Below are 27,990 nucleotides of genomic sequence, written 5' to 3'. Positions count from 1 at the left end.
AACTCTCTCACTACACCAACGCTCTCCCAGTCTGTTCCTGTCTCAAACTGGTGGAAATTACTTACTCCGCCACGGGAAAAATAACCTTTTGACGGACATTTTTATTATTTGCTTTTCTTCTTCTTCTTCTTTTTTACCATCACTGGTCAGCAGTCAAGAATGGGAAACTAACGGTGAGGAAAAGAGAAGTTTATCTATCTATCTGTCTATCTATCTGTCTATCTATCTGTCTGTCTGTCTGTCTGTCTGTCTGTCTATCTATCTATCTATCTATCTGTTATTACTGTATGAGGGGTCACTTCCTAACACATATGTAGTTATGAATAGTGATTGTGAGAATCATCTCTGCATGGAAAAAAAACCCTGAATTGATTCAGTGTTCAGGAGGACCAGCTCCAGCACGTAGCCTGAATTACGGTATATTGCTGCGGTTAATGGGCATAGAAGCGATTATGAGCCCACAGCTCGGCTCCTAGCACTTCCTGTTTGCATGACCGTCAACATCATTATTAGATTGCTGTCAATTAGAGCCTGGGATGTTTGCCTTCCAACCAGGCTGCAGTGTAGACACGTCCAGCAATTACAAGAAGCGGAAAGCTAAGAAACACAACTGTCACAATCTTGTACATGTTTCTGGATACACGAACCAGTCGAGGAAACATGTCGAGGTGTGTGGTTCAGTCAGGGCTTGGAGCGCTTCAGTGTCCGCACAAAGTTGTGTATCTAGTGTAGATTTGAAGACAAATGTATGTAATGTATGTGCTATGCTTTGGGTGATTTTATTGATTCACAAATATCTTAGTTCTTACATTTAATATTAGCTTGTTTTGAATCAGCAGGATCTTTTTTTATTATTACACTGGATCAGCTTGTGGCACCAAAGAGGCCCTTCACCTTGCTCATATTCATACGCACTACTTCCTGCTTCAGTGTCATCGTTGCTACTGTACCAGCTAACCTGTCGCCTCTAGTATGTAAGAGCGTCTAAGAAGGGATCTATGGTTTGGACACATGGAGAGGGGAGACTGTGTTAGACCAAGAATGTTGGAGCTGGAGATGTTAGATAAAAGGAGAAGACATCCAACGGCGGCTATGACTTGAGGAGGATAGGTGTGACAAGGAATGCAGACTTGCTGTGGAAATGGCAAAAGATGTGTGTCAACCGGTCCAAGCATGAGCTGCAGTGTATATAAAATCTGTGCATGTGAGTGTGCCAATGCGACAACTGGAATGTAGTTGGCTGATGTATTTTTAACTGAGGTAAGTGATGCAGGTTAACCAATATATTCTCTTTACCATCCCTAAAATTCAGTCTTGGATAAATTATTGACTTCATTTTTGACCTACTAGAAAGTACATTACATGATCTCATGGCTCCTAAAGCATGTATTTAAAGTGTATATCGACTGTCCATTACAACTCCCCCACGACACTCAATAATAGAACTGAAAATGAAGAAGTTACTTTTCCATTCATTCCCTTAGCAAGGTCACTGCAGCCTATCCCAGCAGCATGGGGACATATTAGGCAGGTCACGGTCCATCTCAAGATATAAAGACATAGAGATGGCACATTGACAGACAGTTTAGTCATTATTCAGGGTGTCCTGAAACCCTCACCAACATAATGGTGGGGGGAAAAGCTGCAAACAATACGCAACTGATGCGTGGAATTTCCACTTTGGGGCTTATAAAGGATATTTAATCGAATCGAATCGAATCTAAATCCAAAGATCACCATTTGTTGGTCCTGTTGGAGGCCTGAAAGTATCACCGCTCATTGTGATTCATCACATCTATCAATTTAAATGAGGTATTGAAGAGTTGAGCAGATTAATTATTGAAGCCATGTTTCTTATAGATACCACATGTTTGATGTACTCTATCAGTCAAGGTGGCCCAAAGCCAAAAATCTCTGTGAAGGTGAAGTCGATAGTTTTTTCATCGATCTTCTGGCAGGAATTGGATGTCCTATTCATAAGGAGCGAGTGGACACTTAAAAGTGACACATCGTTGGAGTGAGTTACACCCTCGGTTTCCAGGCCAAGGTGGTTCCCAAACCCCTGTGGAATCCTCTTCTTTTCCCATGGGCTGCTCCTCAGCTGGGAAACTCAGATAAATGGCCGTGGTTGCAGGCTAACAGGTGATAATTCTGTTTTTGATCTTTAGTTTTCATTTTTTGAACCAGACCAAATGTCACATGATCATGCCATCAGTAGAGGGTGTGTGGTTTTTGTCTGTCAACATATGCCCTGAGATGGACATGCAACCAGTCGAGGTGTCCGGTTAGTGATGGGTAGATTTCATGGCACAGAATTGAAGTATTATTGAGGTTTCATGAAACAGAGTCCTGATTTTCAGAGGCCACCAGATGGTAAAATGTTTGGTCTTGAACACCAAATTCAATGAAACCTCATCATTTCGAAACTATTTCGAAACATCTAGTGACCTCTGAAAATGATAACACTGTTTTGTCAACCCTGCAATACTGTTTCATGATACCTCATCTCCCGTCTGTAAGGGTCATTTTTGTTGTTTGTTGTTGATAGTTGGTCGTACCTGGTGTACAGCCATTTTTTGCATCAAAATCAGTTTCAGCAAAACAAATAAATAACAATTATAAAGAAAATACAACTAAATGTTTTCGTACATGTTTCAGGCATTATATAAATACAATTTCTGAAATGTAGCCATCAGCATTTTTTGCCAACCGCATTAGTGCTCTCTCTTTTGGATGTTTCCACGCACAAAGATGCAAAACTACACTAAATTATTGCTGTTGCAGCTACAAACTTACTTACAGGAGGACGACTCAGTTGTTGGATAGTTGATCTTACAAAATAAAATTATCACTATGTTAAAGTAGATTCAAAAACAAAGAGAAGGAATGGATTTTCTTTATTAATATATGGGATATGTTTCATGGTATTACAAGCTGAATAATAACAACAACAACAACAATAAGAAGAAGAAGAAGAAGAATCTGAACTATGTAGTTCTACAATGTAAGAATTTGTTTTAAGATGCTAAAAGAAAAGAGGCAAATACTATTTCATATAACTTGAAATGTCATAATTCAAATGAAATATGACCAATAGTATATCTCATAAATGTAGTTGAAACAAGAAGAGACCATAGGAAAAGTTGTTAAAATGGAAATGTCATATAGTCTGTTCTATTTGTTCGATTTTTTTGTTTCACAACAAGCTATCAAGGCACAGATAACTATCAGTCATAAGGTCAAACGTGGCCCCAGGGACCGCGCAGTGTCCAGATGTGACCCAGCACATGCTGCGTGACATGTGTCTGTGCTGAAACCAATACGAATCAGTGCAACATGCGTCTGAATGTCCAGGACAAAGATTTGCCCTTTTTAGGGACATTTTATCACCTGTTAAAAATGACTAAATTAACATGAATAATGACTCAGCTGAGATTCTAATGTGCTGCAAGAGAATTTAGTCAGGCCATGCTGCCGACAGGTGGCAGATAAAGTGAAGTGCTCCTATTTGAAGCCTCGAAGTGGAGCTCATATCTCAAGTTGGGTGTATTGAGCTGTGAGCGGATGAACTCTTGAGAGGTTAAGTCTGCAGGCTGACCTTGCAGGAACACACGGCAGTTCAAAGTGTAGATGGCTCGCCACCCTCTTGTACTAAAACCTGCAAGACTCCTCATGGGCATGTGGGGCCCAAACTTCAGCTGCCCGAAAAACAATGTCCTGCTCTTGTGATAGTTTAGAGACACACGTTCTAGAGTTGTTCCTGGAGGTGCCTCACAGTTGTCCTCAGCGCCTAACCAGGTCCTCTCCCCAGTCACTGATCACTGCGCTCCCATTGGACGGTTGGATCAGCTCATGCTTCACCAGGGCCGACCAATAGTCTTGTGAGGAACACAGAAAGGGCCACTTTCAGTCTTGCGATTTGACCAGGGATTGTGCTTCCATCACTGCATAAGGATTTGAAGTAATGTTTTGAATGGTTCAATATTATGTAGCGGGCCTATGCTGTTATATTGCAGGCCTGAAGTGGCCTGCATACCATGAGTTTGGCACTCATGATATGTAATGAATTTACGTGATTTTATTCTCATTTATGATCATGTACCAAATGCACCAGCATCAACTGGGAAAAAGACACGTCACCAAAAGTGAAAACCTGTCTTTTAGAAATCTATTTATGTTTTTAGCGCGCGGGGAGCTGCCATTATGTCACACATGCAACAGCCGAGTGCTGCGGGCGCTTCGATTCAGCGCTGTGTTGTTGATTGATTTCTTACTTTGCTGCCCATCGTGTGGACGTATTCTATTACACTTCTGTTGAGAAGAGGCGAAAGCTCTCTCAGAGAAGCTCTGCAGTCTGTCGAGCATTCATATTTAATGCGGCATTAGTCTCCCCAACACTTGACATAGTCTCTTCCTGCTGCTGGGAGCCTCACCTGGAATTGATCACTGTCACGTTGGATCTTAATTTTACCCCCAGAGCGAAGATAATTGGATCTAATTTTAACCCAAAGTGACGCAGGGACCTTTTTTTGGTGCCATTTATCCCGTTTTTACCATATGATTGAGCTAGTGTTCAACTCCAACATGTATTAGAGTCTTCTGCTTTCTTTCATAAGCTGGTTTGTTACATCTCACCTTATTATTGTGTTGAGATCATCACATTAGAGTTATTAGAGTTAGAATTGATCTACTTTCAAATGAAATCCTGTTTTATCATGCGGTCCAGACAGGAAAACAGATTAATCACACCGATTAAAAAAGAAAAATCTGACAGTGGTCCTGGCAGCAAATGCATCATTCTGCATTAAGATACCGCAATTCACATTGTGGCTGTTAAAGACTTCCAATTTGTCTTGGATGGAGCCTGACATGTGTTAACCTCTTTGTTTTGGGCTATTACTTTTTAACCAACATGCTAGCAGTTAGCCCGACGGTGTGTGGCGTCACAGACCAAACACTTTCATCATTCTACTATGGTGTCGAAGGGGTTTGCTCATCCTTAAGAGGCGTTTATCTTCACAAACAAAACAACACCACACTTTTGAACACTACGACCCGTCGCCACGATTCACGATTCGCCATGATTCCAGAGAATGTGATAATATATTCTCAATAACAACCAATTCTTCGGCCCGTGTGTGTTTACGCCAACAGCAACATGAAACATCGACGCACAGATTTTGACGCGGACAAATTTTTATCGATGACATCAACTAATCTCTTCAGTAATATTTATTTGAAGACAGATTTTTATTGCATGGGTCAGATTTTCTGTTTAAATTTGGAGCTAACTTTCTGTGCATTGTGTTCTCTCCTTGGAATTCTGCTTTCCTTCTGCTGTCCAAAAACAAACTGAGGTAAACTGGTGGCTATACATTCCGTTGGTGTGAGTTGCTCTTTGTGTTCCCTGTGTTGGACAGGTGGTCTGTCCTGGGTATCCCCTGCGTCACACCCCGTGTAGCTGGGATGTAAATGCAATAATTAGTTTAGTTCTTAAACATTTAGGTTCTTGTGACAATTTAACTCATTATAAATGAAAACATTTCAGCCTGTTTCACTTTTGGTCATGGTGCCATACAGCTGGTAATAATAATAATAAGAAAGTGAGATTCTTTTGCAGGTGACTAATGGTTCTGTCTTGATGTGCACTCAAAATCTTGTCTTGGTCTTATCTTGATCTGCTCTCTGACTCAGCCCCAGGTTAGGTTGTCTGCAGCAGGTTGTTCTCATAAAACAGCATATCAAACGGCCGAGGTTTCACGTCTCCTGACTACGGTGTCTGCCGTTGCAGGGCCTTCTCATGCTGGAGGACCACTGCTCACATTGACGTTGCAGGATGAAAGATGGCAGAGCTGCTTGTGCCACCAGGACCAGACAGCTTCCGCCCCTTCAGCCGCGAGTCCCTCTCTGCCATCGAGAGACGGATCGCTGAGGAGAAAGCCAAGAAGCCAAAAGGCGAGAAAGATAAAGAGAAGGAAAATGAAAAGGAGAACGAGAGAAAGCGAGATGAGGACGAACCCAAGCCCAGCCGTGACCTGGAGGCCGGCAAACCCCTGCCTCTTCTGTATGGCGACGTTCCTAAAGCAATGGTGTCAACACCACTGGAGGACCTGGATCCCTACTACAGTAATCAGAAAGTAGGTGTGCCTGATTCCTATGTCCCCGCAGTGATGATATATATATATAATCATCAAGGGGACTTTTTAGGACTCCGAGAACATGATCTATTTATTAACTTCAAAAGCTACTGATGTGTCAAGTACATGGGTTAAAAGAACAAGTATGGACGTCAGCTCTGTAGCTCCACCCATGAGTGAGCAATCTGCTCTGCCACTTTACTTAAAACCCTTGTTTGTTGTACAGTTTGATATACATTTACAGGCATTATATTCGGGATGAATCAGAGAGATAGATGGAAGTCATGGTGTTTATTGATCGGCTTGTCTCAGTGAATCTGTGGACTATGATGACTCAACTGGAAGTGGTTCTTCGAAGTGAGAAGACTGGGACCAGTGACAGAGCAAATCCTGCAGCGATGAAGAAGTCGCTCAAATCAGTGCTGTGTTGGAGAGGTTTGACTTCCACTGTGATGGAGCAGCTCCGTCACCGAGAGCTGCTGCGCACTCTCTATTTTCCCCTCCCGCTCAGTAGCTGGAGGCAGACGCTCGCACAAATGCACACACACGTGCTTCCACAACTAGTCAGGTTAGCCATCACTAAACTTCTTCACACTTAATTCACACTGTTCTGCTGGCATAACTGAGGGTGCACACTCAGTTGTCCGCTCATACATACTCGAATCACAACCAAACACATGAAACCCACCGCAGCCAGCGAGACGCATCTAGCAGCCGGCTGTGCAGAATGGCCATGTTCCAAACAGGAGCAGTTCTGCTGCTGCTTATTTATGTGCGCACTTACGTGTGGTTTATGTCACACGTCTGAAAATTACATTTGCTGTAATTTAGACGTTTTCTTGGAGGAATGGCTTCATAAAAAAAAAAGTACGTGGAAAGTACACTTTCAAGCTTAAACGAAAAGACTGGAACTGTGTTTAATCTTAAAATGGAATTTGATGCCCTGTGATTCGTCCAGGGGAGGGAAAAAGGGGTATTTATTGTATTTGTTATTATTTATTAAGAGGTATTTATTCTATTATTATTATAATATAAAATTAATACACGTGCCTCAGAAATAAAATTATTCATTAATAATATTATTAAAAGGCACAATACTATACATTAACTGAAAAAAAGTGACATAAAGACATCTTTAGGTCTCTGTATGTATTTTTAAATATTCCAAAAAATAAACAAGACAATAAAATATTAATTTCATCAAAAACTACAAACAAAAAATGGAAAATTAGGACGAAGTAATTAAAAAATGTAGTAATGTGTAGTATTCAAAGATTAATAAATACTCCCACAAAATCACCAGTCAAAATAAATAAATAATATCAATGAAAAGATTTGAACAAATCTTGAACAGCAAGAGTGTTCAATATGGCAGAACAGAGTTTTGAAACAGAACACAAACAACTTCCACTCAGAGAACCAGCTCATCGTGGCCCTCACTCTGCAAAGTGATCATATGAGCCCGGAGCTTTTGTCACAGAGGCGTCACACTCGCATTCTGTCTCAAGAGCTTCTTTGTAACTCTTAAAATGTTTTTCTTCAGAATTCCCTTCAAGAATGCTTGGCTAACCTTTCTTTCTTTTCCAGACTTTTATAGTATTGAACAAGGGGAAGTTCATCTACCGATTCAACGCCAGTCCTGCCTTGTACTTCCTGAGCCCCTTTAACCCTCTTAGAAGAATATCAATAAAGATTTTAGTCCATTCATATCCTTTTTTAAGTCCCACTGTCTTTATTATGAGTGACCACAAACTCCACCCACTTTCCTTGACTCCTCCCCAAATTGTTCAGCATGGTGATCATGTGCACAATCCTCATCAACTGTGGGTTCATGACACAAGATCGTCTCCCAGAGTGGGCAAAGACTGTAGAGTAAGTTTGCAGCTTTGCACTTCACGAACTTGCTACACACTCAGTTAAACATTTTGTCTCCTGCAGATACACATTTACTGCCATCTACACGGCCGAGTCCCTGGTGAAAATTTTGGCACGAGGCTTCTGCATAGGGAAGTTCACTTTTCTCAGAGATCCGTGGAACTGGCTGGATTTCTCAGTCATTGTCATGGCGTAAGTATCGGGTGTCCAATGTTTGGTCGATCCCAAACATGATAAAGTGGTCGTAATGATGTGTTTCTCTCCAGGTATGTGACTGCATTTGTAAATTTAGGCAATTTATCAGCTCTTCGGACATTCAGAGTGCTACGAGCTTTGAAAGCTATCTCTGTTATCCCAGGTGAGCTCTAACCAGGTCCCCGTGCCAGTTTTAAACCCCTCATCCTCATTCCTGCGGCGTAATGCAGTATATTGATGTTGGGAAAGTGGTCCTTTGCGTCCTATACTGACGACAAAGGCAGCCTTCAGTGTTGCATGTTGACGCATTGGCAGCGCGACTCAAGGGACAGATGCTGGGATTAGGTACGACATGGAATGGCACCCTGTTCATTCTACATTTTGCAACAGAGGTTGGGGTTTTGTAAGCCATGGGTTGCCACTCATTCATTCTATGTGTAACAAAGGGTCACTTGGTATTTAAAGCCTATTAGTCATAGTGACATTCGGTAGCGCCGCCCCTTCATCCCCTACTCAGCAACTCCCCCGCCTCGTACATTCACACTCCCTTCGCATGTTCTGCTCTTCGCACTGCCCGATGTGCAGTCCGTAGACACTGTACCAGTCTGTTGTGGTGAAGAGAGAGCTGAGTCGGAAGCCAAGGCTCTGGATTTACCAGTCAATCTAAGTTCCTACCCTCAGCTATGGTCACAAGCATTGGGTGATAACTCAAAGGTCGATAAAAGTGGCCGAAATGAGCCTTCTCCGCTGGGTGTGTAATCCTAGGATAGGGTCAGGAGAACAGAATTCCAGGAGAGACTCGAAGTGGAACCCCTGACCTTGTGCATTCAGAGGAACCAGATGAGGTGGTTTGGGCATCTGGTAAGGATAAATTCCTGGGGAGTGTCCACAGAGGCAGGACACATTGGAGAGTTTATATCTCTTAGTTTGCCTGGGACCAACTCAAAATTCTCCCAGAGGCGCTGAAGTGGCTGGGGAGGTCGTCCCTGCTGACAACTGTTGCCTTGCAACCAAAACCTAAATAAGCGTCAAAAAATGGATGGATGGACGGTTTGTTATTTAGCTGCCCTATCACCCTGAATTTCCACCAAATGCAGTGGCAGCATGTTTTTTTATTTTTTTTTTATTTTGCTAATCTTGTGGTGTCTCTTTGTGATCCACTGAAAGCAATACCTAACAACATGGGAACATTTACATGGTGTTGTGTTATTGTTCTGTCTGCCTCTGTCACTTAAGTTATGTCTCTTGTCAGGACTGAAGACCATCGTGGCTGCGTTGTTCCAGTCTGTCAAGAAACTGTCGGACGTGATGATACTGACTGTCTTCTGCTTGAGCGTCTTCGCCCTCATAGGGCTGCAACTTTTTATGGGCCTTCTGCAGCACAAGTGTGTGCGGTGGCCCCTCAATGAGGACCTTGTCCAACAGTTGAATATATCTCAAGAGATTTTCCACAATTTAAGCGTTTTTATAGAGTATGCCCAAGACAAGGGTGAGTGCTTTTTCGGCAAAGTGTCTGTTGTGTTCAGATGTCGGAGATGCGGTGCGTTCCATTTCCTTCCTTAATCCTCAACCTCCATCCTCAAAGATGCACGTTCTCGCGAGGAGCAAGGACTGTCCCAATTCTTAGGAAGTAAAATTGAGGAACAAGATTGAGGAAATTGGCTTCCTCAATCTTTAGGAACTCAACCTCCCTCGGTATCGAGGAATACCCAGAATCCTTTGTGTAGTAAGATGTTGTCAAAAACTAAGAGACTGAACTGCAAATGTATTTTCTTTGTTAATGGAGATATAAAAGACAAAAGACAGGTGTGGGCATTGTCGCTGATCCTGTTAATGCTTCTGGCTCCTCCCCCATCTACTTCTTCTTCTGAATTGGCAGATGAAACGCCGCATTGGCGTAATGCTGCCCCCAACAGGCTAAGGACATACCTGCATTAAGGAGTGTCCCATTTCAAAATCTACAAAATCTTCCTTAACCCTTGGTTTTGAGAAATGAGGTTCTGTGTTAAAGACTGAGGACTGAGGCTGAGGTTGAGGATTAAGGAAGGAAGTGTAATTCACCCCAAGATTCCTGGATACGCCTCATGTGTAAATAGTGTTCTTTCCTATTGTTATATCGAGCTGTCAGGTCGCCACCCTGAGCGTGGCCCTGAGGTAACATAATGTATGACGTTTATTGAGCCTGATCCTTATCGTTATTCCTCCAGCAAATCATTATTATCTCAAAGGCAAAAGGGACCCGCTGCTCTGTGGAAATAGCAGTGATGCAGGGTAAGATAACCACCACTGATGGAAGAAAAAAAAAAGAATGTTGCTTGCATGTCAACAAATGGTGCGTGTTGCAGGCAGTGTCCAGAAGGCTACACCTGCATGCGTATCGGAAGGAACCCGGACTACGGCTACACAAGCTTTGACTCGTTTGGCTGGGCGTTTCTGTCGCTGTTCAGACTGATGACACAAGATTATTGGGAAAATCTCTACCAGCAGGTGACGACTCAGACTGCATCTGCACACCTCAACATTCTGTTACAGAGAATGTATAAATTGTGTTACTCAGTGTACGTATGTTACTACATATTATTGCACTGAAATGTAATAATAATAATAATGTTCTTATCATAATCCACATTTTACACACTCCACAAAGATATATAATTAATAACACTGAATAATAATAATAATACTATAGTAGTAATTGAACAGGATCTAGAATAAAAATAATAAAGCATGATTTATGAATTTTTGTAATACATATTGGAGATTAAAGAGAGCGTGACTTATTGCCCCATGTCAAACAGATTATGTAATTGTCAGTGTTTGTCTGTATGTTGGCAAAATGAATTGGAAACGGATGAATCATAAAAATAAAAAATAAAAAAATGTTGCTAATGGGACCAGGAACAGATGGCTACATTTCGATGGTGTTGCAATTTGGATCAAGAAAAAAGAGAGTGTCCCACTTCACTTTTTTCCTTTCCTGTTGTGTGTGTGTGCTGTGTTTGATTTCAAATGTAAAAAAAATGATTCTCATTGATCAAACTGATGTAGGGAATCCTGTTTGTTATATGGAGTTCACTGATAATGGGACCAGCCTAAGCATGCTCCACCTCCAAATTCTTTCTGTTTGCTCGGCCATATTCATTGTTTGTTCCGCGGTGGTTGATGAAATGTTTGACCTCATAATTTTGCAAACACGTAATATTTGTTCCTTCTGGTTCTGTAAATATACATATGAAACAGCTGGAGCTCAGCATGTGAGGCCTGGGCTGTGACAGCGTGGCTTCATGTTACATCAGTCGTATTCAAAGACTAGTTTTGAACAGTCTGTTCAAACAAAGTGCAGAAAATGCAGGTGCACAGAGATGAACAAAGATGAGTCTTGGCAAGGGCTGGAGCTCAATGAGTCTGTCACACTAAAAGGCTTGCAGTCTCCGTTTCCTAAACAAACAAAGCTTTTCAGCTCCACGTAGGGGTCCCAGGTCAGAGTTATGAACGTCGCTTGTTATGTTCCCAGGTGACGGTCGGTTTAGGCAGGTAGCTGTGTAATAAGAAAAATGAACATGAGTGTGGATAAGAGTTATGAGTCAAGTCACGTGGACTTGTCTGACCAAGATCCAGCTGCAGTTGAACCAAAAGACGTCCTTCCCCTATAGCTCCCATTTGTATAGTGGAGCTTCTTCAGATGTTTCACGCCCAGGAAACATACCACGGAGGGACCAGACAAGAGGTCACTTTTGATGGGGATTTACTTTGATCCTGGGACTAGCTTCACACCTTTGTGATTGACGACTGTTATTCAAAGCTTCAGGGTTTAATTCATTGTCCTGACTTTATATTTCAGACCCTGCGAGCTGCTGGAAAGCCTTACATGATATTTTTCGTGCTTGTCATCTTCCTTGGCTCCTTCTACCTGATCAACCTGATCCTGGCTGTGGTGGCGATGGCCTATGAGGAGCAGTGCCAGGCCGCCATCAAGGAGGCAAAGGAGAAGGAGGAGGAGTTCCAGGCCATGCTTGAGGAGCTTAGGAGGCAGCAGGAGGACACGCAGGTGAGACTGACCCGCACTGAATGGACAACCCAATTGTCAACTGCAGGTGAATGACCATTGTCTTTCGTCATACAGGGAGCTGGACAGAGCGCGGAGATGAGTGAGAAAGGTGCTGAGACGTTCTCGGGCAACTCCAAGCTCAGCTCCAAATCGGCTAAAGAGCGACACAACAGGCGACGGAAAAGGAAAGAAGAAGGGGGGAAAGTGATTCCTGTGGACGCAAACAATCTCAACTACGACATGAAATTCTCACCAGCTCATCAGGTTTGGGATTGTTTGTCAAAATACTACACTCATTGATGTCAAACCCAATTAAAGTCCCTGTAAAGCAAACACCTTAGTTGAGATTGTTTTGGAGCTGTCAGACATGCTTCATGTCAATTCAGCCCTGGTATTCTGTATTCTGTTATTGTTTCACTATTACACAGGCAAATGTGCTCCTACAAACCCCACACTGGCATGTCACACTTTCCCCGTTTGATAAATCCCAATCTTTATTTCTATCAATTCTTTGCTGGCATTCAACTTGTCTAGTTCTACAGAACCAAACTTACTACAGCTATTGTGATTCCCAGGATTCCCACCCCGATGTCTAACTAATAACTACGTGGGTAACTCACAGTCAACAACGGTTCTAGGTTTGAAATGTTGAGCCCATGATGGCCTTACTCCCCTTGTTCATCTCTTAGATGTTTGAGAAAAGGACTTGACTTTGCAGGGACTTTAATCTAAGAAATCTGTATGTGAATTCATGATGCATTCCTGTCTGCTGTCATGTCATCATAAAACTCCATCAGCTTCCACTTCATCCCGTCTTCGTAACAAATATATGTATATATTTTTTATTTCTGGTTTTACTTTGCTCATAACAACTCTTCATCAGCATCTTCGTCATCCTCACGATTGTGCAGCTTCTTCCTCTTCCGCTCTAATGTGGCCATGATCATCACCATGCTTTGTCTTCCATCTCCATCCATCGGCTTCTGAGCATCTCATGCGTCTCTCATCAGCATCAGACACTGAAGAATGTCTCTCTTTCATAGTCCATTCTGAGTTTTCGGGGACCCCTGTTCTCCTCCAGACGGAACAGCCGGACCAGTGTTTTCAGTTTCCGAAGCCATAAGCAAGACGGGGGCTCAGAAAATGAGTTTGCTGATGATGAGAACAGCATCTTTGAGGACAATCCGAGTCGGAGAGGCTCTTTGCTCGTGACCCCAAGGTCAAATCACCGCAGCAGCAGTTTAAGTCAGTGCAGCTTCTTCGCCCATCCACTTTTCCTACCCAATGGCATCAAGCACAGTTCTGTAGACCGCAACGGAGTGGTGACCCCTTTGGGCGTGACTTCACTGCCCTCCTCACCGGTCGGTCTCCTTCTGCCTAAAGTGACAGTAGATGCGGCCTCTACTGGAGAGAACGTAAGAATCAGCTGTCCATTTCATTTACCCACGCTGCGACATTCTTTTCAGCTTCTTTTTTTTGTAATTCTTGGTTATATGTTGAAAGAAATCAACCCCAAACCAGACATGGGTGACGCAGAGATTCTGAAATGGTGCACTGGTTTGAACCTGTGTCTCGGCTCCAGTCCCCATAACTGGACAAAGCAGAATACAATGAATGAGTGAATGGATGAATATAGTTTGAAGATTATGTTTTCAAGTCCTTCTTTGCACCTCATGTTGAGCAGTCAAGCTACTTTCATGAGAAGTAACCAGATGTAATGTCCAAAACAACTCTCTGTAGCCAAAATAGCCACATAAATTATTTTAATTATAGAACTATTATCTCTCTTTATTAATGTTTATTTCACTACTATATATGCTCCTTTTTGTCTTCCTTTCTGTAGATGGAAGCCACTTTACTATTTCTCAATAATGACTGTGGATTCTTTTGTGCTCAGGCCGACACCACTGAGACGGATGAGCGGCAGCAAGGAACATACCTGGACTCCATGGACTTTCTTGAAGGCCCTGCAGGTAGAGACAGAAGTCACAGTGTTGTCAGCGCTATAACCAGCACCATGGAAGGTGAGTCAGTGTGCAGCCATTTGTTGTTTTCAATTTTAATAAGACGTTTACTTTGAAGAACTTGAGGAGTCGCGGAAGAAATGCCCCCACTGCTGGTCCAATTTCTCCCAAAACTTCCTTATTTGGGATTGTTGCCCTGCATGGCTGAGGTTCAAGGAGGTGGTGAAACTGATCGTGATGGATCCGTTTGTGGACTTGACCATTACGATTTGCATCGTGCTCAACACGCTCTTCATGGCGCTGGAGCATCACCCGATGGATGAAACATTCCAAAGTGTTTTGGCGACAGGCAACATTGTAAGCACTCAAGCTGAGGCTGCATTTTTATTTCAATGAATATACTGAAGTTTGCTTATGTCAACAGGTGTTCACCGCCATCTTTACGGCTGAGATGGTTCTTAAAATCATCGCTCTGCACCCGTACTATTACTTCAAAGAGGGGTGGAACATTTTTGATGGTGTTATTGTGACCTTGAGCTTGTTCGAGCTTTGCCTGGCGAAGGTGCTTGGAATGTCTTTCATGAGGTCCTTCAGATTGGTGAGTGTCCCATCAGAGGTTCAGTTGAACTGTACTACAAAAACTGAACTGTGTCGTACTTTCAGCTGAGGGTGTTCAAGCTGGCCAAATCCTGGCCCACTCTCAACACACTCATCAAGATCATTGGGAACTCTGTCGGGGCCCTGGGGAACCTGACTCTGGTGCTGGCTATCATCGTGTTCATCTTCGCTGTGGTGGGGATGCAGCTCTTTGGAAAGAACTACAAGGAATGTGTGTGCAAGATCTCCGCTGACTGCACTCTGCCACGCTGGCACATGAACGACTTCTTCCACTCCTTCCTGATTGTGTTCCGGGTGCTTTGTGGCGAGTGGATCGAGACCATGTGGGACTGTATGGAGGTGTCTGGACCTGCCTTGTGCATCATTGTCTACATGATGGTCATGGTCATCGGAAATTTGGTGGTAAGAAAATCTCATTACTGTATTGGATGCACATCAGTACACTGTAGTTAAAGCATAGTAAACATGCACAAGCATCTACATTCCACACTGATACATGACAGATCATTCTCTAACCGCTCACCTTGCATCTAACCATATGTTCGGTGAGGTCCGGACATCTGAGGGGTGCAATATGAATTGACATCTTGACATCACACACCTTACAAATGGATAGATGGGGGTATGCAAGGAGGCACACACCCAAACTGGGAAAGGGAAACATTTGATTCCATTGTCTTCTGTACCAACAATGGAGTCCACTTGACAATATGTGACACCTGAGAACAAGTTGGGGGCGCAACAACAGGAAGAGGGAGGCAGACCGGGAGCAGCAAAGGGAGTATGTTATGTCCAGTGTATGTGTGAAGAATCAGCTTTAACACTGAAACCAAGGCAGTTCCACGGCTGTTCTCATTTCATTCAAAAACCTAAGCTATCACTGAGATATTAAAACAACTCTACAGTGAATGCCATCCTGTCCCTTTCGACAGCTGCTGAACCTCTTCCTGGCCTTGCTGCTGAGCTCTTTCAGTGCGGACAACCTGATGGCAAACGAAGAAGAAACGGAGGTCAATAACATGCAGTTGGCCTTGGAGAGAATCTACCGCGGCCTGGCTTTCATCAAGTCCATGCTGCGGAGCGTCTGCAACAGTGTTTGTCTGAAGAAGACTAAAGACAAAGGTAGCGAAGACAAGTCCCTGGAGGAGCTCCATAAACCATTAGGGCCGAACGGCGTTCCCAATCATTCCATTAAGGACTTTGCAAAAAATGGAAATGGAGACGTGAAAGGAGTGGACAAGAACGGTGACAAGTATATCGTCAGCAGCAAGAGCGATGACTCCATCATGTCTTTCATCAACAATCCCAGTGTGACGGTCACCGTCCCCATCGCTGTCGGAGAGTCGGACTTCGAGAACCTCAACACTGAAGACTTCAGTAGCCTCTCATCAGACGCACTTGGATGTCGTGTGGTATGAACGCTTTGACTGTATACACACGATTTATGTTGACAGTAAAAGAAAAGACACATTATCTCTTTAGTGCAGTGTTGACGCTAAAATATAACTCTTAAAAAAACAAATCAAAGATTTGAAAATGTTTATAAACCAAATGTTAGGTGCTATGTTTTAACATTTTAAAAATGTAATTAAAATAGGACAATGTATATAAACATATAAATAAATAAAGAACAATAAATAGTTTAACGCTTGAATATATATATATTTGTAATTGAGCTGGAATAAAAGGTTTGTAATTTGCTGGTGTAACGAAACCGCAAGTTTGTGTTATCATTCCGTATGAATCTAAAATCTAATGCGCAAGTAGTTGCCAACAACAGGAAATCGATACTGAATGAGTATCAGTTGCATTAGAGATTGCGATAAGAGCGTGTGACATTTCCGATGAGTACTCCGTAACCATGACCCTCTAATGAAGGAAGGCCGTGTAGAAGGGAAAATATCTGTGTTTATTAGATCATGAGTCATTTAGGACGCCGTGCGGAGGAGATGAATTTCCCTTTCTAGAAGGAGAGTGCGAAGCACAACAAAGCACAACTCATGTAAAACATTGCTGTTCATGTATCTGTTGTGTCGCTGAACTTAAAGACTTCATAGAATCGCACCGTGTATTATACATGTATCTTTTCATTGCAAGTCAACAGAACTGGTATGGTAACCAGCAAACCGATGGCACACTACTATGCTACCTTACAGCAAATCATAATTTAACAATTCGTATTATAGAAGAATAACGGGACTCAATGGCATTATTACATAGTATTTTTTAAAAATAAATGTATTTATTGATTATTAAAAATGCATCAAAGCTTGCTTTACTTCTTACATTGCAGGCATTTTACATGCTCTTTTATCGTTTCTTTATACCTATTTTGCCCGATAAAAGAAAAATAAAACAAACACTAACCGCAGACACAAACACATTAACATTAGTGCTCAAGAGTGTACCGCTGTAACATGCTTACATCATTCCCTGCGCTGCATTAGCTAGTCCCAGGACAGACAAGTGCTCCTGCATTCACCAGGAAGCATCAGACTCTCCTCATCCAGCAGCTATTAGCAGACACGCCCTGTAGAAACCATACCAGAGCACGTGGCTCTCACCCGCATGCACACTTCTGCACAAACAACATCATCCTTGGTGAACTGAATGCACCTCCATTTATGTTGCCGTGAGCGGATGAAGAGCAATTATATGTCTCATATGTGTTTTCGTTTGACTTTACGATGACTCGACAACTTCAATCGATCATACAATTATTATTTTAAACAGCGTCTTTTAACTACTGTTGTCGTCAATAGCACCTTGTTCGGCGCATATACAATGGCATTAAATGAGTGAGGTTGCCAACATAAATTTATATGGGCCTATTGGGGCTCATATAGGGCAGATCCATATCTTATAGATTATAGATGAAATATGAAAAGGTTGTTTGCCGTGGCTAAACATAACCGACATCACAAATAGTGTTATCTGAAAATTGAGGAATGCATCATGAGAACACAACTTGAACATTTTATTGGAAATAAAAATGATAGTATAAGAAGTTGGATATTGATAAACTGTTAAGTCAAATAATTCAGCGTGATTGTTGAATGGTCATAAAAAGCGACATTATCACCTACTCATTTGAGAAAATATATAAAGAATATCATCAATGAAAAAATATGTATTTTTACGAAATATATAAGTGAGATTTTTGTAAATCCTGAAATGCAAATGAAGAAAATTCCAGTCCATAAATGGAATATTGCTAACCTTGCACTAGTTAAACACCGCTTTGGTAGCAAAAATGAAGCCAATGCAAGTACACACAGCGAGTGAATGGTATTTCCTTCTGTGGTTTCAGTTAGCTGGTTCTTACTTGCATTCTAATGTATTACATTTTTAGTTACATTACCATTAAAACTGTAGCTGATAAATGTTTTTTTCAAGGACATACCAGCTGTTGTCCGATGCAATCTGGCCGGGGATTATGGCATATACATTTCAATCATAATACCTACTTCATAAAAGGAATCCTGAATTGAACTGAAGTCAATATTCATAAAGAGGACCAGGACAAACTAAGACGTTGTGGCCCTCGCTCACTCAAATCTGATGTATTGTCATTGATAAAATTCTTTGGTTCAAATCCTGAAATGAGTTGTAAACCAACTCGATAGATCAAAGACTAAAGTAATAATAATAATAACCATCATTAACATCATCATAATACAAAAGAGACATATAACTAATAACAAGTAATAGGCACCAGAAAGATATTCAAATAAATGATATGATGATCTGTGTGTCTTGTTTTTTTTTTTTTTTACTTTTAATTTTTATTTAACAGTATCTTTAATTGAATTTCAATATTGTGGGTTATCTCCAGACTGTGGAAGACGAGGTCAGCTCCTCCGAAGGAAGCACCGTGGATTTCGGTGAAGGTGGGGAGGGAGGAGAATCACTGGACTTTGAGTTAGAAGACACGATGGATCCTGAAGCCTGTTTCCCTGAATGTAAATATCCCTGATGTAATGCCCTTCAGTGCTGTGGTGTACACTAAAATACTGCCCCCTGCTGTTTTCCTAAGCCTGCGTGAACAAGTTCAAGTGCTGTCAAGTCAATGTGGATGTTGGCTGGTGGAAAGTCTGGTGGACCATACGGAAAACCTGTTTCCGCATCGTGGAGCACAACTGGTTTGAAAGCTTCATCGTCTTCATGATCCTGCTCAGCAGTGGCGCTCTCGTGAGTCTCCTTTACTTTCGGAGCGATTCTGCCTGAACTATATTTTGCTCATCAGTTAAGAGGTCTCTCGCACCTCCAGCCCAACATGTTCTTTCTCGTGTTCTGGTTCCTCACCCCTTTTTGGGGGAGGAGAAACATAATGGCATCATAAAAACAACCCACTGCTACTACACTGAACTATACCTGCGGCGTCAACTGCCCATTTGCTCCTCCAAACACAGATTGAGGGCCACGATAGGAAGACATTCATCGGTAACTCATAACGCAGACAGAAGATCCTTGTCACGACGTTGTTCTTGGGACACACACTGATGAACAGCACAGATACATATGTAATCAAATAATCTTGGTCCAATACGATCATGTTGCTCCTTCACACACTCTTTCTTGGCATATCACTCCCTGAGCAGACCGGTCCCAGGCCTCCCTGCCTGCTGCTGACCTGAGAGAACTTCTGTGTGTGGTTTCCAGTCCAGTCTTTTTAGCGAGCATCCTTTCTTCTTTGTGGTCATCTGGTGGCCCATGTCTATTAGAACTCTTGAATGCAGGAAGTACTCTAATGCTAATGTCCACACGCCTCCCACGCCCCACACAATTCCCGAAAGACAAACCTCCACACGCTGAGAATTAAATACTTGTGTTCAGTCCTGCAGCTGCAATGGTAAGATTTTGAATTTCCTTTGATGGGACAGCAGCATTGTGGATTTCAAGTTCTCAAGAACTATCAGAATCAGAATCAGAATCAAATGTATTGCCGTGGTCAGTGGGGATCCCACCAACTAGGAAAGTGCTTTGGAATAAAGTAAAATAAAATAAACAACAAAGGCTGATCACGAATTAAACAGTCTGACGGCAGAGGAGAAGAAGCTGATCCTGTGATGGGTGGTTCTGGTCTGTGGTATCTGGTATATGTTCATCCTCACATGGGACAATTGTTTGCAAAAAAAAATGTGAAAAATTCAGCATAGTCCTGCATGGGAGATGCACACGGACCTCGACATGCATCGAGCAATGGATCAATGAGGTTTCATGAAACCAGAGGGCACTGTCTGCTGTAAAAAAAAATTACTTGGACAACTGATTCAATGAAATCTCACATCAGTTTCAAACCAAGCGCGCCACATGGTGGCCTCTGAAAATTAGGCCACTGTTTCATCAACCCTGGCAGTACTGTTTCATGACACCTCATCTACCCATCACTACACACAACAGTTCCACCGGGAAGTTTCTACTTGGAAAGAAAGTCACCGATCACCCTCTCAGAAAGGGCTTCAAATATTATCCTATTTGTGATGAAACCATCCCACTTCCTACTCCATTAGTCGCAGACCATAGATCTTGACTTGGGTCAGGTCAAGTTTCAAGCCTTTGCGCTATCTGAGGGAAATGCAAGGAAATGCAGCCCTTGGCATAGGGAACCACAAGGTTCCTCCTCTTCTCCTGGAAGCATATCCTTAAGCCGTTGTCTGTACCAGATTGGCTCAACCACTGAATCTTTTTTGTTTGAAGATTTTTTTTGTATCTTTATGCAATTTTGTTCACAAACAGTCGTGATTTGTGGTTGATCACTAAGAGTTCTTATTGTTTTACTTAACCATTTTTCAATAGTTAGAGGTGGATGTTAAACAATTGCAGTTTTGATAAAGTTGTCTTTACACCAAAATATCTACAACTGCTTCATTCAATTCTAGGCATTTGAGGACGTCTACATCGAGCAGAGGAAGGCGATTAAAACAATGTTGGAGTTTGCAGACAAAATCTTCACCTACATTTTCATTCTTGAGATGATTCTCAAGTGGGTGGCGTATGGCTTCGCCAAGTATTTCACCAACGCCTGGTGCTGGCTGGATTTCCTAATTGTTGATGTGAGTTGCAGCCCCTTTTTTTTAAAACTAAGAACGAATCCGATTGATGAAGAAGGAACGAATGTTTGTTTCAGGTTTCGCTGGTGAGTCTGGTGGCCAACGCCATTGGCTATTCAGACCTTGGTGCCATAAAATCTTTAAGGACTTTAAGAGCTCTGAGGCCACTGAGAGCTCTGTCGAGATTTGAGGGGATGAGGGTAAGAGCAACTTCTTCCAGAGATTGATCGTATTTTCCACAAATACATGCAAACAACTGCAGGTTTTGACGTGTCCCTTGCCACCATACCCTTTCCATACATATTCACAAATAAGTCACTGGAAACATCCCTCATCATTTGTCCCTTTTGCAGACATTTCACATGATTTATAACCCATGTAATGCCATTTAAGATCAGCATTATTTCTTCTGAACTCAAAGACTATGAGGAGAAAGAGACAGTCTGGCTGTGTCCAAATCCAATCAAGTCTGTGTGCAAGTCTCTAAAGCTTGTTAGTTGACTTGTTGCACCTCAATTTTCAAAATGTCAAGCTCAAAAAGGATTATCGGGAATGTGTAGGTACATGATCACGACCGACTTTATTTGACCAGGCACGTCTCTTTCGCCAGTGTTTTCCTTCCAGTCAGCAGTAAACTGAGACTGTACACTGTACAACAGCCTGACCGGACAGAAGGGTTTAAGACGGGCAACTATTGAATGTTCCACAGATAAACATTATCGTTTCATCTGGACGGATGGGTCTTTTGAAGGATTAAAATTAACCTGATTTTCATCCTGTCATTAATAATCTTGGTGGTGTGATGGTCTGCACTGATGTATAGTCACTTCTGATTCAGTTGTACTGGTGTGGCTCGGTAGTGAAACAGTAGACAAGTTCAAGTAGTGGTGGGACTTTAATGAGTTTAAACTGTTTTCTCTCCAGACAACAGGGAACCTTTGTCAGTGCAGGAGTTCCTGGTCCACTGATCACACTGATGCACAAGACACGTGGCAGCTAGGATGATAACAACAACAACAAACATGGAGGAATCCCTGAACAAAAGCAAACAAATGCATCTGTTTGCTTTTGTTCAGGGAAGTTTTTCACTACACAATGGCCAGAGTTTCCACTACTCTGAATGTACTTGAAATTACAAAATTAATTAATTAATTATAAAATTGAAATTCTCATACAAATATTTTCAAGACATGAAAAGAGCTTTAGTTTAAATAAGGTGATATAAAAACTTGAATATAGCCACCATCGTGATTTATTGTGCTAATGTCAAACTGATGCAGAATAAACAATATTTTGTTGTTTAAATGTATGTGTGGTTGCCCCAAATCAAACATTCTGGTTGGAATCAGTACACCTAACGCAGACATGCAGACAAGCCGTCAGAGGAAAGACACTTGATCCCACAGAAATCAAGGAATCACAAAGACTATAAATGACCTCGTATTAGCAGTAGGACGCTTCCCTTGTGTTGGCAGTGTTAATATGTACATGCTTTTTTGTGCAGGTTGTGGTCAATGCCCTGCTGGGAGCCATTCCCTCCATCTTCAATGTGTTGTTGGTGTGCCTTATCTTCTGGCTCATCTTTAGCATCATGGGGGTCAACTTGTTTGCTGGAAAGTACTACCGTTGCATCAACCCAGCAAATGATGAGATATACCTTCCAAGTCAAGTCAAAAATAGATCACAATGTGACGCTTTGGGCAAAGATGGTCGCTGGAAGAATATCAAAATCAACTTTGACAATGTTGGACTGGGTTACGTCGCATTACTGCAAGTGGTAAGCATGTGAAAAAGAAAAATCTGAGGATTAAATACATCAGAAACTTGTAAAAGAAATATCCTTGTGTTTTATTTCATCTTTCAGGCCACATTCAAAGGCTGGATGGACATCATGTATGCTGCTGTGGACTCTCAAAGCAAGGTGACCACGTTCTCCAGTCACTCCTTCTGAACGTTGCGACCATCTTCACTTCATGTGACTATGGGCCTTTCTCATATTTAATTTCTACAGCTGGACGATCAGCCAGAGTATGAGATCAACCTGAGAATGTACATGTACTTTGTCGTTTTCATCATATTTGGAGCTTTTTTCACGCTCAATCTCTTCATTGGTGTCATCATTGACAACTTCAATCAGCAAAAAAGAAAGATAAGTGTTTTCACTGAAAACAGCTTTTGGCGAACTGAACAGTGATTTAACATTTTTCATTGCCACTTCACTTAGGTGGTCAAGATATATTCATGACTGAGGAACAGAAGAAATACTACAATGCCATGAAGAAGCTGGGTTCAAAAAAGCCGCAGAAGCCGATTCCACGACCCTCTGTATGTTATTTTACCCTCTCACTCACTCTGTTTTCATGATTCTGCCTCTTTATTTTGTTTTGATGAACAATTCTTCCATTTCTACGACCAGAATATGATCCAAGGATACATCTTTGACATCACGACCAAGCAAGCTTTCGACATCCTGATCATGGTTCTCATATGGCTCAACATGGTGGCGATGATGGTGGAAACAGCAGACCAGACAAAAGACAAAGACAACATTCTCTGGTGGGTCAACATGATCTTCATCGTCCTGTTCACTGGCGAGTGTCTGCTGAAGATGATCGCACTGCGACACTATTATTTCACAAATGGCTGGAACGTGTTCGATTTCATCGTTGTCATCCTCTCAATCATTGGTATGAAATCCTACTGATCTATTCGGTCTCAAAGTCGGTGCTGCGTCCTAACAATGTGGCCTCTCCTCACAGGTATGTGCCTTTCCGACATAATCAAGAAGTACTTTGTATCACCGACTTTGTTCAGAGTCATCCGTCTGGCTCGTATAGGACGCGTCCTCCGCCTTATCAAAAGCGCAAAAGGAATCCGCACGCTCCTCTTTGCCTTGATGATGTCACTTCCTGCCTTGTTTAATATTGGACTCCTGCTTTTCCTAGTCATGTTCATCTACGCCATCTTTGGCATGTCCTACTTTGCCTACGTCAAAAAGGAAGCAGGCATCGATGACCTCTTCAACTTTGAGACTTTTGGCAACAGCATGATCTGTTTGTTCCAGATCACTACCTCGGGAGGGTGGGATCTCTTATTGGCTCCGATTCTAAATAAAAATGAAAGCGACTGTGACAACACTAAAGAGCACCCAGGAAGTACCGTTGTTGGAGATTGTGGAAATCCTACGGTTGGAATTGCCTTCTTTGTGAGCTACATCATCATCTGCTTTCTCATCGTGGTGAATATGTACATTGCAGTTATCCTGGAGAACTTCGGTGTAGCCACAGAGGAGAGCGCAGATCCACTAAGTGAGGATGATTTTGAGATGTTTTACTCTGTTTGGGAGAGGTTTGATCCTCATGCCACACAGTTCATGGAGTACAATAAACTGTCAGAGTTTGCTGATGCTCTGGATCCACCGCTACGCATCCCCAAACCCAACAAATTTGAGCTGATGTCCATGGATATGCCTATGGTCAGTGGTGAACGCATTCACTGCTTGGACATCCTGTTTGCATTCACCAAGCGAGTTCTCGGAGAAGGAGGAGAAATGGATATTCTGCGGGAGCAAATGGAGGAGCGTTTCATGGCCTCAAATCCCTCCAAGGTTTCCTATGAGCCCATCACCACCACGCTCCGGCGCAAGCAGGAAGAAACGTCGGCTATGGTTATCCAAAGAGCATATCGAGAGTATGCCAAAAGACAAGGTGTGACTTCAGGCTCAGACATATTCGTAGGAGACATTCAGAAGGACGATGGCATCATTGAAAAGGAGGAAATACTCAGTGAGATTTCGAGCTCAGACAAAAAAGTCCTCTCACCGTCGCCATCGCCTGCGAACAGCGTGACGGCAAATGGGAACGACAAATACGAAAAAGACAAAAGTGAAAAAGAGGTGATGGGCAAAGAGGAAAACTCATAAGGGGACATTGTTGGTGCCACAAAGACGTTTTAATGAATGACAAAATGTTTACAAAAGGCTTTCTCTGAAAAACTCACTGGGTTGTCTATACCCAAAGGCCAAGCATATAAAAGACTTTGTGTGGTTTGTTCTGTTGTAACGGAACTGTTTTATTTGAATGCTCTCAAACACAGGTTTTGTCATTCATAGTGACATTTCCACGAGTGTTCCAAAGCTTTAACTTCCACTGCAGCTCGTTCTGCTCTCCAGTGTCTTGACATACTCTTATATCACTGTTGTATTCATTTCACTCAAATGCTGAAGTGTTTAAGGTTGATTACTGCACAATCCATAGCATGGTTGTTTGTCTTTTATAAGATCTTTTTTTAACATGGTACAAGGCTCACAGCTTCAGGGGAAACCTTTCTATCCCCTGTAAAGTTTGTCTTGTCGATGATAGCACTTAGAATACTTGAAAAATCTAAATGACTGAGATGCTGCAGTTAACTGGCATGTAGGAATGTTTTTTCTGTTTTTCATCAGTGTCTCTCTGCCATCTTCGTGGTGTCTTCACTATATGTAGGGTGATCATTTGCTGAGCACGACTAGCCTACGGTCCAGCTGAGTGTGGCTTGACTTTATGTTGATTTATCTGTCTACGGATTGGACGCCTCAACCACACCACAACTCCTATGTTCCATCGTTTGCTTCTCTTTAGACAGCAGTAAACTCTATTACAAACTCACTATATTGTTCGAGCATTCATGAGAGACTCTTAGATTTAAGGACTATTTCAAGTGGTTTCCTGAATGGAAGCAAAATGGTTGATGATTTATAGCTTGTTTGAATTTGAAATTAAGCATTGCTTTCATAGTTAGGTGTCAAGGTCCCAAAACAGCCCTGAAAGCTAGGAAGAGGTGGTGGGTCTGTAGTTTGATTTTTCCAATCCATACTACTGTCGCAACACTTTCTGACTTCCAAGGCATCAAATAGTGACTATTTTCAGGTGACTTTTGCGGCCTATGTTGGCACAAAGTCAGCCTTCACCATTGCATGTTGATGCGCTAGGCTTTCAATTGCAAGACATGTTCCGCCTTCTGCGGCATATACTGATGCCATGGGTGGGACATCTGGTAAAGGAAAGGTGGAGGTTAAGGTTAGGCCCCTTTGGTTCGGTATGTGTCACTTGGTATAGAAGGCATTGTGAGTTCCAGTCATGGTAAGGGGGAGAGAACCATAAGATGACATACGCTGATGTAGGTAATATAACATAGAAAGCTTCCAATCTCCCCCACGTATCCAAAACCCCTTAGCTTGGACACAGTTTTTACTCCATTGATACACCTGAGTGTCAACATGTAACATGTAAGGTTGACTCAATATGATGCAAAAGTCAGTTGAAGATTGTTGTTCGACGCCTTAGGAGTGAGGATGAGTTGTCCCTGGAGAAGTTCCCCAGCATATCTCTCCTACTATTGCAGGGAGCATTTTCATGCATGCCATGCCAGACCTTTGCTCCCCCACTATTCACTTTACTCTTCCACCTTGCTTCATCTGGTGCCCCACATGTTTGTGTCTCTGCTAAGATCATAAAGAAATACAAGTGGTCAAAATCATTATTGCCGAATTTACAATATGGCTGTCATCAAAGCAGCATTGGATAGGGTTGACTTAAGTGTCCAGTAAATTATGGTGGATTCTTGTTGCATTCACATGGGGTCACGTTGAACACTCATTTCCTGGATCTCCTAAGCTGGTCTGCTGCTTGTACCCCAATAACACACTGACATTGTGTTCTCTCGACTACTCGCTAACTCATTTTCTGAACGTCTGAAAGTCTTTTTTGGGGGGATTTTTTCCGACATAACCATGGAGAAAGATTCACTCCTCGAATGAGGACACCAACTCAAAGCAGTTGTGGGAGACCTTGGACTGTATGACAGTTGGAAAAGGCCCCAGTTATCTTTGTATTGTGTGTCCAAATTCAGAGGATAGTATGATCCACAGCTGCATGTTTGGCAATCCAAAGCTGATATGGAGTGGAGTTGGAATCAGTGACAGTCAATAGGACAGTTCTGTCACCCCACGGTGTATTTTAAGTGTCACTAAGTGTGCTTTCTAACTAACATGGTTAACCTCTGGCAAGTGTTGCCATCTAGATGACAACCTGTCCACCAAATTGTGGATCAGTTGTCAGTCAGAAACAACAGCCATATAAAAGCCTATTTCTTCCAACTTTACTGAACTGTTCTCTGACAATGTATCTTTTTTTGGGGGATGTTGGCAAGGCATTTTTGAAGAATGTCTCTCGCTGCTGGCTGCTTCTGCTTCATTTGAGTAAATATCTGTTTCAAAAAAATATCATTATTTTTAGAGTCATAAAGATGTGTGATCGGGCATCAGCAGGACTTTTGTTCATTTCTCATTTTGATATCAAAATGTTGTTTTGAGACCATATTGTCTGAGCTGCCCTATTTGTGTGTGTGTTTCTTTTTTTATTTCCACAACCAGTTTTTGAAAACCTCAGTCTTTGTTAAATATCAAATTGGAAAAAGCAATGCCGCAGAATTATTTGAGTGCTCGTACCAAGGACGTGGCGTTGCACCTCGAATGTGACCTCAACCGTTTCAACTCACTTTAGAATGCTTCATGTGACTTTTGTGTAACACATGCATCTCTTTGTCGATGTTGTTGAGGATAGTTCTATTTAAAAAAAAAGAAGTATATTTTGCATGTAATTAAAATGTTCAATACTCACATGATGCGTATACATAATGAATGTTTTGGTTACACAGACATCATCTTGGAATGTATAATTCAAGTGCATGCAAGACACAGCTTAACGCCATTTCACTGAAAAGCCAAAAGAATAAAGAGAGCATAAACCTCACACATGACTAGCATAATTATTATGAGGGTTTTCATGTAATGGCAGGTGGTTGCCACTGTTGGAATGTTTATTCCAGATGTCATCAATCCTCACTTTTAAAGACTATAGGACGAGTAATCTCCCTTGGTCATTTCCCACCAGCGGTTGGCTGAACTAGTGTGTCTCCTCCTCCTTAGTCTATTGTATTTTGAGCATTCTCCCTGGTCACACCAGTCGTCTGTTTGTCCATCATTTCCATGAATCTCTATGGTTTCCTTCCTCACTTCTGTGACCTCCAGCTTGTCCACTATCTCTCCTGTCCCTGTGTCC

General features: G+C 42.1%; 1 protein-coding gene across 2 annotated transcripts; it reads left to right on the top strand.

Annotated features, from left to right (window-relative positions):
- Positions 1–16: 16 nt before the first annotated feature.
- scn1laa (sodium channel, voltage-gated, type I-like, alpha) lies at positions 17–27,662 on the top strand. Of its 2 annotated transcripts, XM_053876409.1 has the most exons (27): positions 17–173; positions 5,792–6,137; positions 7,725–7,845; positions 7,922–8,009; positions 8,076–8,204; positions 8,279–8,370; positions 9,460–9,696; positions 10,415–10,478; positions 10,553–10,694; positions 12,049–12,255; positions 12,331–12,519; positions 13,299–13,670; positions 14,153–14,279; positions 14,338–14,576; positions 14,644–14,817; positions 14,883–15,239; positions 15,770–16,249; positions 18,673–18,799; positions 18,874–19,028; positions 20,720–20,893; positions 20,968–21,090; positions 22,395–22,667; positions 22,755–22,811; positions 22,902–23,039; positions 23,111–23,215; positions 23,307–23,577; positions 23,650–27,662. In XM_053876409.1, the coding sequence occupies exons 2-27, from the start codon at positions 5,844–5,846 to the stop codon at positions 24,810–24,812; spliced, it is 5,898 nt and encodes a 1,965-aa protein (XP_053732384.1). In that variant the 5' UTR covers positions 17–173; positions 5,792–5,843; the 3' UTR covers positions 24,813–27,662. The 2 variants fall into 2 exon arrangements, with proteins under 2 accessions (XP_053732384.1, XP_053732385.1); XM_053876410.1 differs by lacking the exon at positions 13,299–13,670.
- Positions 27,663–27,990: the final 328 nt, after the last annotated feature.

Source organism: Synchiropus splendidus, chromosome 10 (genome assembly GCF_027744825.2).
Source record: "Synchiropus splendidus isolate RoL2022-P1 chromosome 10, RoL_Sspl_1.0, whole genome shotgun sequence".
Taxonomy (NCBI): Eukaryota; Metazoa; Chordata; class Actinopteri; order Syngnathiformes; family Callionymidae; genus Synchiropus; species Synchiropus splendidus.
This window is presented reverse-complemented; position numbering and strand designations above follow the sequence as displayed.

Bases quoted from the DNA above. Each gene is read 5' to 3' on its own strand.
- scn1laa (XM_053876409.1), top strand. From the start codon at position 5,844: ATGGCAGAGCTGCTTGTGCCACCAGGACCAGACAGCTTCCGCCCCTTC. The intron at 7,846-7,921 runs ATCCTTTTTTAA...TCCTCCCCAAAT, and splicing joins AAAGATTTTAGTCCATTCAT to TGTTCAGCATGGTGATCATG. The intron at 23,216-23,306 runs GTATGTTATTTT...TTCTACGACCAG, and splicing joins AGCCGATTCCACGACCCTCT to AATATGATCCAAGGATACAT.